The following is a 17,919-nucleotide window of genomic DNA, read 5'->3' on the forward strand; positions in this document are numbered from 1 at the left end:
CAGGTGTTCCCACTATGTAACTCTCTCATACAACAACGTAGCCTCACACTAAGCAACACACTGCAGGTGTTCCCACTATGTAACTCTCTCATACAACAACGTAGCTTCACACTAAGCAACACACTGCAGGTGTTCCCACTATGTAACTCTCTCATACAACAACGTAGCCTCACACTAAGCAACACACTGCAGGTGTTCCCACTATGTAACTCTCTCATACAACAACGTAGCCTCACACTAAGCAACACACTGCAGGTGTTCCCATTATGTAACTCTCTCATACAACAACGTAGCCTCACACTAAGCAACACACTGCAGGTGTTCCCATTATGTAACTCTCTCATACAACAACGTAGCCTCACACTAAGCAACACACTGCATGTGTTCCCACTATATAATTCTCATACAACAACGTAGCCTCACACTAAGCAACATACTGCAGGTGTTCCCACTATGTAACTCTCTCATACAACAACGTAGCCTCACACTAAGCAACATACTGCAGGTGTTCCCACTATGTAACTCTCTCATATAACAACGTAGCCTCACACTAAGCAACATACTGCAGGTGTTCCCACTATGTAACTCTCTCATACAACAACGTAGCCTCACACTAAGCAACATACTGCAGGTGTTCCCACTATGTAACTCTCTCATACAACAACGTAGCCTAACACTAAGCAACACATTGCAGGTGTTCCCACTATGTAACTCTCTCATACAACAACGTAGCCTCACACTAAGCAACATACTGCAGGTGTTCCCACTATGTAACTCTCTCATACAACAACGTAGCCTCACACTAAGCAACATACTGCAGGTGTTCCCACTATGTAACTCTCTCATACAACAACGTAGCCTCACACTAAGCAACACACTGCAGGTGTTCCCACTATGTAACTCTCTCATACAACAACGTAGCCTCACACTAAGCAACATACTGCAGGTGTTCCCACTATGTAACTCTCTCATACAACAACGTAGCCTCACACTAAGCAACACCTTGCAGGTGTTCCCACTATGTAACTCTCTCATACAACAACGTAGCCTCACACTAAGCAACATACTGCAGGTGTTCCCACTATGTAACTCTCTCATACAACAACGTAGCCTCACACTAAGCAACACACTGCAGGTGTTCCCACTATGTAACTCTCTCATACAACAACGTAGCCTCACACTAAGCAACATACTGCAGGTGTTCCCACTATGTAACTCTCTCATACAACAACGTAGCCTCACACTAAGCAACATACTGCAGGTGTTCCCACTATGTAACTCTCTCATACAACAACGTAGCCTCACACTAAGCAACACACTGCAGGTGTTCCCACTATGTAACTCTCTCATACAACAACGTAGCCTCACACTAAGCAACACTGCAGGTGTTCCCACTATGTAACTCTCTCATACAACAACGTAGCCTCACACTAAGCAACACACTGCAGGTGTTCCCACTATGTAACTCTCTCATACAACAACGTAGCCTCACACTAAGCAACATACTGCAGGTGTTCCCACTATGTAACTCTCTCATACAACAACGTAGCCTCACACTAAGCAACATACTGCAGGTGTTCCCACTATGTAACTCTCTCATACAACAACGTAGCCTCACACTAAGCAACACACTGCAGGTGTTCCCACTATGTAACTCTCTCATACAACAACGTAGCCTCACACTAAGCAACACTGCAGGTGTTCCCACTATGTAACTCTCTCATACAACAACGTAGCCTCACACTAAGCAACACACTGCAGGTGTTCCCACTATGTAACTCTCTCATACAACAACGTAGCCTCACACTAAGCAACATACTGCAGGTGTTCCCACTATGTAACTCTCTCATACAACAACGTAGCCTCACACTAAGCAACATACTGCATGTGTTCCCACTATGTAACTCTCTCATACAACAACGTAGCCTCACACTAAACAACATACTGCAGGTGTTCCCACTATGTAACTCTCTCATACAACAACGTAGCCTCACACTAAGCAACATATTGCAGGTGTTCCCACTATGTAACTCTCTCATACAACAACGTAGCCTCACACCAAGCAACACACTGCATGTGTTCCCACTATGTAACTCTCTCATACAACAACGTAGCCTCACACTAAGCAACACACTGCAGGTGTTCCCACTATGTAACTCTCTCATACAACAACGTAGCCTAACACTAAGCAACACATTGCAGGTGTTCCCACTATGTAACTCTCTCATACAACAACGTAGCCTAACACTAAGCAACACACTGCAGGTGTTCCCATTATGTAACTCTCTCATACAACAACGTAGCCTCACACTAAGCAACACACTGCAGGTGTTCCCATTATGTAACTCTCTCATACAACAACGTAGCCTCACACTAAGCAACATACTGCAGGTGTTCCCACTATGTAACTCTCTCATACAACAACGTAGCCTCACACTAAGCAACACACTGCATGTGTTCCCACTATATAATTCTCATACAACAACGTAGCCTCACACTAAGCAACATACTGCAGGTGTTCCCACTATGTAACTCTCTCATACAACAACGTAGCCTCACACTAAGCAACATACTGCAGGTGTTCCCACTATGTAACTCTCTCATATAACAACGTAGCCTCACACTAAGCAACATACTGCAGGTGTTCCCACTATGTAACTCTCTCATACAACAACGTAGCCTCACACTAAGCAACATACTGCAGGTGTTCCCACTATGTAACTCTCTCATACAACAACGTAGCCTAACACTAAGCAACACATTGCAGGTGTTCCCACTATGTAACTCTCTCATACAACAACGTAGCCTCACACTAAGCAACATACTGCAGGTGTTCCCACTATGTAACTCTCTCATACAACAACGTAGCCTCACACTAAGCAACATACTGCAGGTGTTCCCACTATGTAACTCTCTCATACAACAACGTAGCCTCACACTAAGCAACACACTGCAGGTGTTCCCACTATGTAACTCTCTCATACAACAACGTAGCCTCACACTAAGCAACATACTGCAGGTGTTCCCACTATGTAACTCTCTCATACAACAACGTAGCCTCACACTAAGCAACACCTTGCAGGTGTTCCCACTATGTAACTCTCTCATACAACAACGTAGCCTCACACTAAGCAACATACTGCAGGTGTTCCCACTATGTAACTCTCTCATACAACAACGTAGCCTCACACTAAGCAACACACTGCAGGTGTTCCCACTATGTAACTCTCTCATACAACAACGTAGCCTCACACTAAGCAACATACTGCAGGTGTTCCCACTATGTAACTCTCTCATACAACAACGTAGCCTCACACTAAGCAACATACTGCAGGTGTTCCCACTATGTAACTCTCTCATACAACAACGTAGCCTCACACTAAGCAACACACTGCAGGTGTTCCCACTATGTAACTCTCTCATACAACAACGTAGCCTCACACTAAGCAACACTGCAGGTGTTCCCACTATGTAACTCTCTCATACAACAACGTAGCCTCACACTAAGCAACACACTGCAGGTGTTCCCACTATGTAACTCTCTCATACAACAACGCAGCCTCACACTTAGGAACATACTGCAGGTGTTCCCATTATGTAACTCTCTCATACAACAACGTAGCCTCACACTAAGCAACATACTGCAGGTGTTCCCACTATGTAACTCTCTCATACAACAACGTAGCCTCACACTAAGCAACACACTGCAGGTGTTCCCACTATGTAACTCTCTCATACAACAACGTAGCCTCACACTAAGCAACACTGCAGGTGTTCCCACTATGTAACTCTCTCATACAACAACGTAGCCTCACACTAAGCAACACACTGCAGGTGTTCCCACTATGTAACTCTCTCATACAACAACGTAGCCTCACACTAAGCAACATACTGCAGGTGTTCCCACTATGTAACTCTCTCATACAACAACGTAGCCTCACACTAAGCAACATACTGCATGTGTTCCCACTATGTAACTCTCTCATACAACAACGTAGCCTCACACTAAGCAACATACTGCAGGTGTTCCCACTATGTAACTCTCTCATACAACAACGTAGCCTCACACTAAGCAACATACTGCAGGTGTTCCCACTATGTAACTCTCTCATACAACAACGTAGCCTCACACTAAGCAACATACTGCAGGTGTTCCCACTATGTAACTCTCTCATACAACAACGTAGCCTCACACTAAGCAACATACTGCAGGTGTTCCCACTATGTAACTCTCTCATACAACAACGTAGCCTCACACTAAGCAACACACTGCAGGTGTTCCCATTATGTAACTCTCTCATACAACAACGTAGCCTCACACTAAGCAACACACTGCAGGTGTTCCCACTATGTAACTCTCTCATACAACAACGTAGCCTCACACTAAGCAACATACTGCAGGTGTTCCCACTATGTAACTCTCTCATACAACAACGTAGCCTCACACTAAGCAACACACTGCAGGTGTTCCCACTATGTAACTCTCTCATACAACAACGTTGCCTCACACTAAGCAACACACTGCAGTTGTTCCCACTATGTAACTCTCTCATACAACAACGTAGCCTCACACTAAGCAACACACTGCAGTTGTTCCCACTATGTAACTCTCATACAACAACGTAGCCTCACACTAAGCAACACACTGCAGGTGTTCCCATTAAGTAACACTCTCATACAACAACGTAGCCTCACACTACTGCAATTGTATGAAATTTTATTCAAGTAAATCAATGGTCGCTTCAGGTTGCAACTTCAGCGGGTCGAACACCAGCACCCCCGTAAAGCAACGCTCTCGCTCCTGCAAGGAAAACTCCTCCAGGAGGGCCAGGGAGGACGTGGATCACGGGGGGACAGGAGGTAGAGCCTTCTCCACCCCTCTAGCAGCCTCTTCAGCTTCCTCCCTCCTCCTCACCTCCCCAACAGAGCAACCCCAGCTCCCCAAGATCGCTGTCTCCCCATCCAACGTCAAGGCTCGCATCGCTGGATCTCCAAAGGTGATTTAACGTGGTGGAATATTTTACGAGTTTCTGGTTAGCATTTGGGTACGGCGGATCGAGCCTTCACAACTACATTCTCTTGCTGTTATTGTTGGTTTGGAAGGGAGTTGTGGGGAAGTAGGGGAAAAGTGGAGGGATGGAGAGGGGAGGGTAGAGGGAAGTGAGAACAGAAAGAGAAATAATAACAATAATTATTATTAATTATTATAATTATATTATTATTATTATTATTATTATTATTATTATTATTATTATTATTATTATTATTATTATTATTAACAAACCACGGGACGGGTGGAATTTTAAAATATGGCAATCGTGTTAATCGTGTTATTACGATTTCGTGAGTTATTATTATTTTAATTTTTATTATTATTATTATTATTATTATTATTATTATTATTATTATTATTATATTCATGGAGAAGAGCTAAACCTGGCAGGATCATCCAGCACCTGGGGGTGTGGAAGGCAATCAAATACTGATCCATAGAAAGCACGAGAACTCTCACTTCTTGGATCAAGAGCCCTTAAGTTGCATAAAGGCACTCCCCCCACCACACCCATTGAAGGAGGAGTTTATGGAGGTGCATATTCCTTACGGGTTTATCGCTGTCTTGTAAATATAATAATAATATTTTGGAATACATGTGGGTCATTAGGACTAGGTCTCTTTCTTAAATATATATTAAAGTAAACTCTGGGTATGTTTGTATATATATACACTAAGGAATATATATACTTCTCACTGTATACACCGTGAAAGATATCTACCTGTCATTGGTATAATTCTTAGATATACACCTCGGTGTTCATACAAGCTTGAGATAGACAGTTCTCGATGTATATACACTGAGAGATATACACCAGTCAGTGTATATACACGGGGAGGCACACGGCTATCTCCGTGTATATACTCTATGTCAATACATTCCCACTGAGATACAACTAACACAGAGTTTCTCCCCCACAAAAAAAAGAAATACGAGTTACCCCTTAAATTTTCCTAAAAAATCTCCGTTTTCTATGACAAAGCCTTTATAGCAGAGAAATAAAACAAAATAATTTTTTGTAAATAATAATTAATAACGGTATGAATTTATGATGATAATTAGTGTGAGATAATAGTATTATGATAGTTATCGTCGTGAGAGTTCCTCCCCCCCCAGAGGTGCTGTGAGTGATAGTTGTTTACGTTGCTTCAGGTTAAGGTACGAGGAACTACAGTGACTATCGAGTCACCTCGTTCCTCCTCCAGCCTGACCAAGAGCAGCACCCAACAGCTCAAGGTACGTTACGTACACCCACGTCCACGTACCTCCACGTACACTATGCACACATAAAATATTAAACTGAGAAGAAACTGAAATCAAAATAAAGTAAAAACTGAGTCGATTTTTTTTATTAAAACAAAACCAAATTGATTAAGAAAAATTCTGAAGTATTTTAAATAATTATTACTTCTTATATTAGTTTGTTGAACGAAATTATTATTATTATTATTATTTTTGTCGTTGTTGTTGTTGTTGTTGTTGTTGTTGTTGTTGTTGTTGTTTATGTTGTTGTTGTTGTTGTTGTTTATGTCGTTGTTGTTGTTGATGTTGTTTATGTTGTTGTTGTTGTTGTTGTTGTTGTTGTTGTTGATGCTGTTTCTTTTATACTTTTTCTTTAATTATTAAACCATAATGTCATTAATAATAATAATAATAATAATAATAATAATAATAATAATAATAATAATAATAATAATATTCTTATTATTATTATTATTATTATTATTATTATTATTATTATTATTATTATTATTTATCATATATTTTATTCATTTACGGCACCACTAGTAGTTTAGTAGATGTGCTAGAAATATGAATAATAAAGTAGATATAATAGTGCTATTGTAGCTAGCAGCATAACTAGCAGCATAACTAGCAGCATAACTAGCAGCATAACTAGCAGCATAGCTACCAGCATAACTAGCAGCATAACTAGCAGCATAACTAGCAGCATAGCTACCAGCATAAGTAGCAGCATAACTAGCAGCATAACTAGCAGCATAGCTATCAGCATAACTAGCAACATAACTAGCAGCATAGCTACCAACATAACTAGCAGCATAACTACCAGCATAACTACCAGCATAACTAGCAGCATAACTAGCAGCACAGCTACCAGCATAACTACCAGCATAACTAGCAGCATAGCTACCAGCATAACTAGCAGCATAACTAGCAGCATAACTAGCAGCATAGCTAGCAGCATAGCTAGCAGCATAACTACCAGCATAACTAGCAGCATAACTAGCAGCATAGCTACCAGCATAACTAGCAGCATAACTAGCAGCATAACTAGCAGCATAACTAGCAGCATAGCTAGCAGCATAACTACCAGCATAACTAGCAGCATAACTAGCAGCATAACTAGCAGCATAACTAGCAGCATAACTACCAGCATAGCTACCAGCATAACTAGCAGCATAACTAGCAGCATAGCTACCAGCATAACTAGCAGCATAACTAGCAGCATAACTAGCAGCATAACTAGCAGCATAGCTACCAGCATAACTAGCAGCATAACTAGCAGCATAACTAGCAGCATAACTAGCAGCATAGCTACCAGCATAACTAGCAGCATAACTAGCAGCACAGCTACCAGCATAACTAGCAGCATAGCTACCAGCATAACTAGCAGCATAACTAGCAGCATAACTAGCAGCATAACTAGCAGCATAACTACCAGCATAGCTACCAGCATAACTAGCAGCATAACTAGCAGCATAGCTACCAGCATAACTAGCAGCATAACTGGCAGCATAACTAGCAGCATAGCTACCAGCATAACTAGCAGCATAACTAGCAGCATAACTAGCAGCATAACTAGCAGCATAGCTACCAGCATAACTAGCAGCATAACTAGCAGCACAGCTACCAGCATAACTAGCAGCATAGCTATCAGCATAACTAGCAGCATAACTAGCAGCATAACTAGCAGCATAACTAGCAGCATAGCTATCAGCATAACTAGCAACATAACTAGCAGCATAGCTACCAGCATAACTAGCAACATAACTAGCAGCATAACTACCAGCATAACTAGCAGCATAACTAGCAGCACAGCTACCAGCATAACTAGCAGCATAACTAGCAGCATAACTAGTAGCATAGCTACCAGCATAACTAGCAGCATAACTAGCAGCATAGCTACCAGCATAACTAGCAGCATAACTAGCAGCATAGCTACAGCATAGCATAGCTATAACTAGCAGCATATCTAGCAGCATAGCTACCAGCATAGCAGCATAACTAGCAGCATAGCTACCAGCATAACTAGCAGCATAACTAGGAGCATAACTAGCAGCATAGCTAACGGTATAGCTAGCAGTATAGCTAGCGGTATAGCTAGCAGTATAGCTAGCAGTAAAGCTAGCAGTATAGCTACCAGCATAACTAGCAGCATAGCTAGCAGTATAGCTAGCAGTATAGCTAGCAGTATAGCTACCAGCATAGCTACCAGCATAACTAACAGCATAACTAGCAGTATAGCTAGCAGTATAACTAGCAGTATAGCTACCAGCATAGCTACTAGCATAACTAGCAGCATAACTAGCAGCATAACTAGCAGCATAACTAGCAGCATAGCTAACGGTATAGCTAGCGGTATAGCTAGCAGTATAGCTAGCGGTATAGCTAGCACTATAGCTAGCAGTATAGCTACCAGCATAACTAGCAACATAGCTAGCAGTATAGCTAGCAGTATAGCTAGCAGTATAGCTACCAGCATAGCTACTAGCATAACTAACAGCATAGCTAGCAGTATAGCTAGCAGTATAGCTACCAGCATAACTAGCAGCATAGCTAGCAGCATAACTAGCAGTATAGCTAGCAGTATAGCTAGCAGTATAGCTACCAGCATAGCTACCAGCATAACTAGCAGTATAGCTAGCAGTATAGCTAGCAGTATAGCTAGCAGTATAGCTAGCAGTATAGCTAGCGGTATAGCTAGCAATATAGCTAGCAGTATAGCTAGCAGTATAGCTAGCAGTATAGCTAGCAGTATAGCAGCAGTATAGCTAGCAGTATAGCTAGCAGTATAGCTAGCAGTATAGCTAGCAGTATAGCTAGCGGTATAGCTAGCGGTATAGCTAGCAATATAGCTAGCAGTATAGCTAGCAGTATAGCTAGCAGTATAGCAGCAGTATAGCTAGCAGTATAGCTTCTAGAAGAAGTTTTGGTTTCAGTAATAACTGCTGTGGTGGTGCTGCTATATTTAATGGTTTGATAATGATAGTAATAAGAGTAGTATCGGTGGTGGTAGTAGCAGTAATAGTGGTAGTAATTGTGGTAATAGTAATAGTGGTAGTAGTAATAGTGGTAATAGTAATAGTGATAGTAGCAATAATTGTAGCAAGACTAGCAGTAGTTGTGACACTCACACTAACACTAGTAGTGCTGGTAATGTTAATTGTTACATAAATATCAGCTTAAAGTAATGTTGTTATCCAAAATATTACTCTTGATATTACAATAATTGATAATATCGTTATTAGATTCACACGACGTATTGATAATTTCACTCATCTGTCTTCCTCAGGAGCGTCTTCGGGAGCTGAAGGCTGACCAACACTGCCACGGTAACTCAGGTTCGGGCACCGAGTACTCTGACGTGACCCAAAGCGATGACCTCACGCTCACCGGTCGCAGGTCACCTCCCAGATCCCCCGATAGGCCACAAGGAAGATCAGTCAGCAAGTCCCCCGAAAGACCTCAAAGGAGATCAACCAGTGTATCTCCGAAGAGGTCACCTAGAAGATCTACCGGTGGGTCTTCCAGGAGATCGCCAGCAAGGTCTTCCAGGAAGCCCTCTGGAAATTCCCCAAAAGAACTCAAGAGGAGTTCGACTGTGCCTCAGGAGGAAGGGACTGATGAAGTGGCTTCCACATCTTCAGTGGTGATATCCTCAGCTGCTTTAGTGGCTCAAGAAAGTTCCAGCGGAGGAGATGCGGTGGTTTCCAGACCGCTGTCACTACCCGCAGCAGTTTGCCACGAATTCGGGCAGTTGTCCAACAAGAGAATTTCAGCGCCGGCGAAGATTTCAACCAGCTCACGAAGCAGCTCAAGAGAATCAGGTGTATCACTGGAAGCCCAGAAAGTTCTTGAACCCACAGATGCTTCGACACGTACGCCTCCCATGTCTCGAGAAACACAAAGTGAACAAAAGTCAGTTCTGATGAACGGCAGTCTTTCCTCTAGTCGGACATCGAGGAAGTCGCCAATTGTCCAAGATCTCACGTTGGAAGATAAAGTTTCTTTGAATAAGAAGCCCACTCTAGTGGAGCAGAGAAGGAGGCATTCAATGGAACCTCGCAGAAAGTCTGTGGAGCGGAGCAAGAGGTTCTCTGAGAGCCACAGGAGCTCGTCTGTAACCAGCAAGAAGGACTCTGATAACTGGAGTAACTCGTCCGAATTTCGAAAACGGTCTTCGTTACCATGCAAGAGAGACCCAGAGAATTGGAGGAGTTCATTTGAGACCCAGAAGAACCAGGCCGAGGCTGTTAGAAACTCCCCTGAGATCCTCAAAAAAGCACCAGACACTGCGTATAAATCTTCCGATATTCGGAAAAGGTGTTCGCTACCAAGCAAGAGAGATCCTGATACCTTCAGTAACTCTCCCGACTTTCGAAAAAGATCTTCGTTACCTAGCAAGAGAGATCCTGATAACTGGAGGAAGTCGTTCGAAATCCACAAGAATACGCCAGAAGCTTTCAAGAATGTGTCAGATGCAGGCGTGACTTCTTTCATTCGAAAGACTTCTTCTGAAAGGATAAGGAGCTCGAGCGTAAATACCGAGAACTCAGATGAGGTTCGGAAGAAATCTAGAGAAAGTCCAAGAAAATCATTCGATGAAAGCAAAAGTAGGAGCTCATCTGTGTCAGATACGGCATCTACCACAGGTGTTGATGAGTCGGTGAAGACACACAAGAGCTCAACAGACAACCGCACGAGTGAGAACCTGAAGAATTCTCTCGAGTCCCAAGAACCCAGAAACGACGCGAATGATGAAGGAATCCAAATGGCTTGTTAAGACCACATGTATATGTAATGCGGGGAGCTTTTTTATATCTAAAACTTGTCCACATAAATTGGGTTCAGCTGTTCAGATATGCTAGACTCTTTATTTCGACGATCGTACACTAACGCAAGTTCGACAATGAACACTGGTGATAGATTCATAAATTGACTGAAGTGTAAGAGTGTCAGTTGCTCTTGGACACATGTACTCAAGTTTATGACAAGTATGTACTCGGAAACACGAATTTAAACTTTTAAAGCGACATTCACGAACGCATTCAAGCTAACCCATCACGGGCTAGTGAATCGTAGCAGAGAAAACTAAAGCAACAAAACAAACACTGAATAAAAGCACTGAAAACATACGTGTTTAAGTACTAGTACAAAGAACACTGATCCACTCAGAGGTTCTGAGTACTAAGATATTAAATCGCACTCCAGATAATGCACCCAGAGTAAAAACCTCATTTAAACTTCGTTATACAAGTAAGCCTGGCTTCAGACCTGGCTGCGAGGGGAGTAGAACCTCGAAGCTGCTCGCAGGTATATCACAAGTACGCTCAAGAAAAACCATAAATAAAGGGATATTGCGAGGTGCTAACTGCCTGTGAGGAAGACAATCTCCGTTTTCTGTTGCCTTCAGGAAGGAGCAGCACCAGGCGTCAGCAGTAACTGTTGTATCAGAGGCCATCTATGGTGCTGACCTGCCAAGAATCACTCGATTCCATTTACCCAGCTTGTGGGGGATAAGTAGCAGTAACGCATCAGCGTGTATACGTTTTTATATATGTGTATGTGTGTGTATGGTAAAGTTCCTTACTCAAGAAAACACAATTGTGGCCTGAGGCTCCAACAAAAGCCCTCATCAACAAAATTTTATTGTTATTTTTATTGGGGAAGCGTTAAACCCTCAGGGGACATATGGCGTCTGGGAATGGGAGGCAATTAGGTTCGAGTCATGGAAGGGAAGAACAACTGATCCAGTTCCTAGGATTAAGAGCCCTCTCACCGGCACTGAAAACCCTCTATCGAGGGACCACGTAGACAAAACATGTCACAGTAACCACTGCGTAACCCGGAATTAACCAAAGTTTTCTTCCTGACTGACTTCACATCAACCACAGTGTTGCTGGAACCTGTTCATCAACGACGTATTTAGCAATTAACGTCACCTGATGGAACTTTCTATCTTCAAAATTTCAATCTGCGCAACAGAGGTCTATTGCATAATTTTTTCACTTGATAAGCGTATGACTAGGATTTTGGTGAATTGTATTAGATTTATACTTGAAATAGATATAGTATTTTGCGAAGACATTAATGTATCAAGGTAGATAGAGTCATGTATTATGTTGGATACGTTAAAAAATTTTTTACGAATGTTCATAATGATGGTGAAGAGAGTGAAGTATAGTGATTGAACATAGTAAGGTATAACTGATATAAAATACTTTATCTTTTATACAGTCTTGCATTATATTGACTACAATAATACAGTCTTTGACACACGGATAATGAAACATATTGTGCTGGATACACTTACAACAAAGGTGTGATAACTTAAGCTTCTAATTTATGAATTATGTTGTGTAAATTGAATAATTAAGAAGTTTTTTTTTTGAAAGATATAAGGAAATAAGTTCAACACACAAGATGAACAGTAAATTTAATCAGAGTACAATGATTGTAATGATGTACAGTACTGGAATACCGATACATTGTAGCTGATGTACACACAAGCAGTAAATTTAAACTTTATTAAAGAATTCTATAAGTTTACAATGAATGCTTGTGTTTTATCAATATACATGTATATATATATATATATATATATATATATATATATATATATATATATATATATATATATATATATATATACATTGTTATATATTTATATATGTATTAATAAGACGCCATTCTCAATATATGCAAAAATAACAAATTCACAAAGAGTACATGATAACTAAGTCAAGAATATCACAATAAATATAGAATAAGAGCAGAAAGGAAGGACTTATTGTATGTATATGTCTTATATGTGTAATGTATAACTATGTTTTAGGAAATTAAAGAATTATATACATATATAATTTATTATTAATGTACACAGAAAATTATTTGATATTCTTTAATGAATTATAGGTATATATATATTACTGTTTCTTCAGTGTATCAAATATAGTTATTTATCTCTAGAAAATGTAGTGTTTATGCTCAGTTCCTAGAAAAAATGGATCCCGAATTATGTATGTGTATATATATATTTTTATTATATTTATTATCACACTGGCCGATTCCCACCAAGGCAGGGTGGCCCGAAAAAGAAAAACTTTCACCATCATTCACTCCATCACTGTCTTGCCAGAAGGGTGCTTTACACTACAGTTTTTAAACTGCAACATTAACACCCCTCCTATATATATATTATATATAATTATATATATATATATATATATATATATATATATATACATAATGAGTTTTGATGCAAGGAAGGGGGGAGGGTAAGTGATCTAACTCCGTGGATGAAGAACCTTTACTCAGAAGAATGCACCATTTTGAGTGGACGTCAGTGCTAGGCTAGGGGTGGCCATATCTTTAACACAATATCTATGGAAACATATGGGGACTATTTCCCCGCTTTTCTTGGAAAGGATACGTGATAAATGTCGCAATTGCTTTTGTTTTTTGAGATGAGACCAGAGGTTAGCGTGTCGGAAATAAGTCGTAGGCGCGCCAGGTGCGGCAGGCGTTCTAAGGCTTGCCCACCCCTGCCTGGCTAGGCTCTCATGAGTCCTGTGACGAGAAACTCTATGGCATCCACACGCCACATTTCATTTAGTCTCGCACTAGTAATTCTGAGAGTAAGTTTATTCACATATACACAAATACAGTTACATAGATTATTATACATACCAGCATATGTGTAGACAACCTACCATAACCCAAAAAAGTCAAAGTGACTTATTTCCATTGTGTTGATACTTGGCGGTGGAGGCAGTTACCAGCAGATGGACTTTTATGCCTCTATACTTTAGTACTTAAACCGGAATACTTTCCACATCCCACCACAGGCACTTCATAATCCTACGGGTTTAGCGCTTCTCCCTTGATTATAATAATCATATACTTTATTACTTAATCTACAAGGTGGTGTGTCAATAAAGACGTTATTTTTATTGATGTGTGTGTGTGTGTACTCACCTAGTTGTGGTTGCAGGGGTCGATTCATAGCTTCTGGCCCCGCCTCAGGTGTGTGTGTGTGTCTGTGTGTTGATTGATGTATGATGCGTTTACTCACCTAGTTGTGGCTGCAGGCGTTAAGTCATAGCTCCTGGCCCCTGTGTGTGTGTGTGTGTGTATGTGTGTGTGTGTGTGTGTAACATATTTTATGTATACTAAAAGAAAAACACATGACCAGAAAGTAAGAAAACAAGTTAATATTGTTAACTTTAATTCAGTGTGTCATTTTTACACATTTTTATGTCAAATTCTTGTTTTTCTTGCTTTTACAAGATAAAAAATATATAAGGTTGAATTTACAAATCGATATTTACGTACTTTTATTGAATGTATTTTTTACATTATTTCTCAATAAGGTTTATTATCCTTTTCAATTATTTGTTTTTTTTTAGGTTACCTAAAAAATAATTTTTTGGGGGGTTAGTGTTTATATAATATTTTTGTCGACAAATCATTGGATTTATTTGTGAAAGTTTGAAAGTTTCTCTCATCATCGTTTTTTCCTTCAGGATTTTCAATGAGTTTTTTTTTCTAATTTATTTCTTACATTTGCTACATTTTCATTCATTTATATATTAAAAATCAACACTATACAAGTTTACATAATTTACTTCTTTATCCTCATTATTTATCACTCGCAATATATTCCCTAGTATTAATTATTATTATTATGAGTTTTATTATTATAATTACTAAACTTTTTTACTAAAGACAACAATTAACATCTCTCATTATTTTTTTCTGAGTCGGTGCGCTGAGTTGCTGGTGTACATGATATGTCTGTTAATTAAGTCGATGATCTGTCTGTGTTTAGCAGACGAAGGATCGAGCCCTCAGCAGAGATAAGCTCTTTGCATTCAATAATCATATGTGGCTGGAAATAGGTCATGTCGAGAGGTGAACCAGTGTTATGATTATATCAGGTTCTATGATTTTCCGAGACAGATATATACCAGCCTTTCTCTGCACACTGAAATGTCATAGTGTAGCACAAGGTACGGTCTTCAGGTAGACGCTCAGGATGTCGACAAGTAGACACTTAGGTGTCGACAAGTAGACGCACAGGTGTCGACAGGTAGACGCTCGGATAAACAGGTGTCGACACATATGGCTGTCAATCTTGGTCTGGAAGACCAGCTGCTGGTGTAAACACTTCAGCTGTCAACCACACTCCTCCAGCTGATGATACAAACTCGGGTGGCGCCAGAGAGCAGGAATGGGAACCCCAGCTAAATGACGCAGTTGACTTTCAGACGGTGCAGTTGTCGTCGCAGGTGGTGCAGCTGGTGGACGATAGAGGATGTGTGGGCTAGACTGCCTCCTGTTCCTTCTTCGTCTCCCTCTCCTCCTTCTCCTCCTCCTCCTTCTGCAGCAGTGCTCAACTCCTCAAGACATGACCTTACTCCTGCGCACACTCCAGTGACGTCACTCACCCTGCCGGAGGTCAACACTGGTCAGAGGTCACAATGAAGAGAATACATATAGTATATGTATATATATATATATATATATATATGTATATATATATATATATATATATGTGTATATATATATATATATGTGTATATATATATATGTGTATATATATATATATTCTCCATGGGGAAGTGGAATAGAATTCTTCCTCCGTAAGCCATGCGTGTTGTAAGAGGCGACTAAAATGCCGGGAGCAAGGGGCTAGTAACCTCTTCTCCTGTATATATTACTAAATGTAAAAGGAGAAACTTTCGTTTTTCCTTTTGGGCCACCCCGCCTCGGTGGGATACGGCCGATGTGTTGAAAGAAAGAAATATATATATGTGTATATATATATATATATATATATATATATATATATATATATATATATATATATATATATATATATATATATATATATATGAAGAGAAGTTGCAGAGATTGGTGGATGAATTTGGTAGGGTGTGCAAAAGAAGAAAATTAAAGGTGAATACAGTAAAGAGTAAGGTTATGAGGATAACAAAAAGATTAGGCGATGAAAGATTGGATATCAGATTGGAGGGAGAGAGTATGGAGGAGGTGAACGTATTCAGATATTTGGGAGTGGACGTGTCAGCGGATGGGTCTATGAAAGATGAGGTGAATCATAGAATTGATGAGGGAAAAAGAGTGAGTGGTGCACTTAGGAGTCTGTGGAGACAAAGAACTTTGTCCTTGGAGGCAAAGAGGGGAATGTATGAGAGTATAGTTTTACCAACGCTCTTATATGGGTGTGAAGCATGGGTGATGAATGTTGCAGCGAGGAGAAGGCTGGAGGCAGTGGAGATGTCATGTCTGAGGGCAATGTGTGGTGTGAATATAATGCAGAGAATTCGTAGTTTGGAAGTTAGGAGGAGGTGAGGGATTACCAAAACTGTTGTCCAGAGGGCTGAGGAAGGGTTGTTGAGGTGGTTCGGACATGTAGAGAGAATGGAGCGAAACAGAATGACTTCAAGAGTGTATCAGTCTGTAGTGGAAGGAAGGCGGGGTAGGGGTCGGTCTAGGAAAGGTTGGAGGGAGGGGGTAAAGGAGGTTTTGTGTGCGAGGGGCTTGGACTTCCAGCAGGCATGCATGAGCGTGTTTGATAGGAGTGAATGGAAACAAATGGTTTTTAATACTTGACGTGCTGTTGGAGTGTGAGCAAAGTAACATTTATAAAGGGGTTCAGGGAAACCGGCAGGCCGGACTTGAGTCCTGGAGATGGGAAGTACAGTGTCTGCACTCTGAAGGAGGGGCGTTAATGTTGCAGTTTAAAAACTGTAGTGTAAAGCACCCTTCTGGCAAGACAGTGATGGAGTGAATGATGGTGAAAGTTTTTCTTTTTCGGGCCACCCTGCCTTGGTGGGAATCGGCCAGTGTGATAATAAAATAAAATATATATATATATATATATATATATATATATATATATATATATATATATATATATATATATATATATATATATATATACATACATATATATATATATATATCATTTACCAAACTGCGGCAGGCCAGGATTCGACCCCACGACACATTGTCCCACCTCTAGAGATAACACAACGTACATGTCACCCTATCCAGTAAAGTCAATTTGAAAAGCAAATTTATTAACAACTCGTAGGCGTAAATGACAATAAATTTGAGTTATAATTAATAAAAATAAAGGTCGTATAATAAAGCCAGTCTCTCCTTGTTTATTTTCTGAAAATAAAAATATATAACATTAACTTCTGCTTTGAATGATTTCACAATGAAAAAAATATATATTGCATTAAACGTAGATTAAACTGCTAGACTAAGACATAATCTCACGATTTTCTAGTTTTTTCAAAAGCTTTAAACGCTATTGGTAAGGCAACTTACGAAGGACTGAGCGATCGTTTCTGGTCTCCTTTAAACTTCATCTATAAAGAAGAGAGAGACTTATTAATTTATCTTATAATAAACGTGACAAAAAACACAGTCAGGGAGAACTGTGTATATAAACAAAGACACATTTGTAAAATACGTGAGTTATTTTTAACATCAGATGGAAGTATGTGTGAGATTATCTTATTTGTAGTTACAGCAGTAGAGTTATGTTTCTGGTATCTATAGTTACAGTAGTAATGATCCTAGTATCTATA

The 17,919-nt window shown here is 40.1% G+C and overlaps 2 protein-coding genes across 3 annotated transcripts in view; one reads left to right on the forward strand and one right to left on the reverse strand.

The window, feature by feature from the left end:
- LOC128692495 (uncharacterized) overlaps nucleotides 1-13,264 on the forward strand; it is a 90,702-nt gene extending 77,438 nt beyond the window's left edge. The window contains exons 12-14 of the mRNA XM_070090141.1: nucleotides 4,747-4,997; nucleotides 6,206-6,289; nucleotides 9,588-13,264. Coding sequence (XP_069946242.1) covers nucleotides 4,747-4,997; nucleotides 6,206-6,289; nucleotides 9,588-11,078 — 1,826 coding nt within the window. The 3' untranslated portion in view covers nucleotides 11,079-13,264. The remainder of the gene's footprint in view (nucleotides 1-4,746; nucleotides 4,998-6,205; nucleotides 6,290-9,587) is intronic.
- A 1,629-nt stretch (nucleotides 13,265-14,893) lies between these two features.
- LOC128692652 (uncharacterized) overlaps nucleotides 14,894-17,919 on the reverse strand; it is a 140,351-nt gene continuing 137,325 nt past the window's right edge. For both annotated transcript variants that reach the window (XM_070089922.1, XM_070089923.1), the window contains exons 9-10: nucleotides 17,657-17,697; nucleotides 14,894-15,745 (exon numbers count right to left, since the gene is read on the reverse strand). In XM_070089922.1, coding sequence (XP_069946023.1) covers nucleotides 15,541-15,745; nucleotides 17,657-17,697 — 246 coding nt within the window. In that variant the 3' untranslated portion in view covers nucleotides 14,894-15,540. The remainder of the gene's footprint in view (nucleotides 15,746-17,656; nucleotides 17,698-17,919) is intronic.

This window comes from Cherax quadricarinatus, chromosome 30 (assembly GCF_038502225.1).
Source record: "Cherax quadricarinatus isolate ZL_2023a chromosome 30, ASM3850222v1, whole genome shotgun sequence".
In the NCBI taxonomy this organism is placed as follows: Eukaryota; Metazoa; Arthropoda; class Malacostraca; order Decapoda; family Parastacidae; genus Cherax; species Cherax quadricarinatus.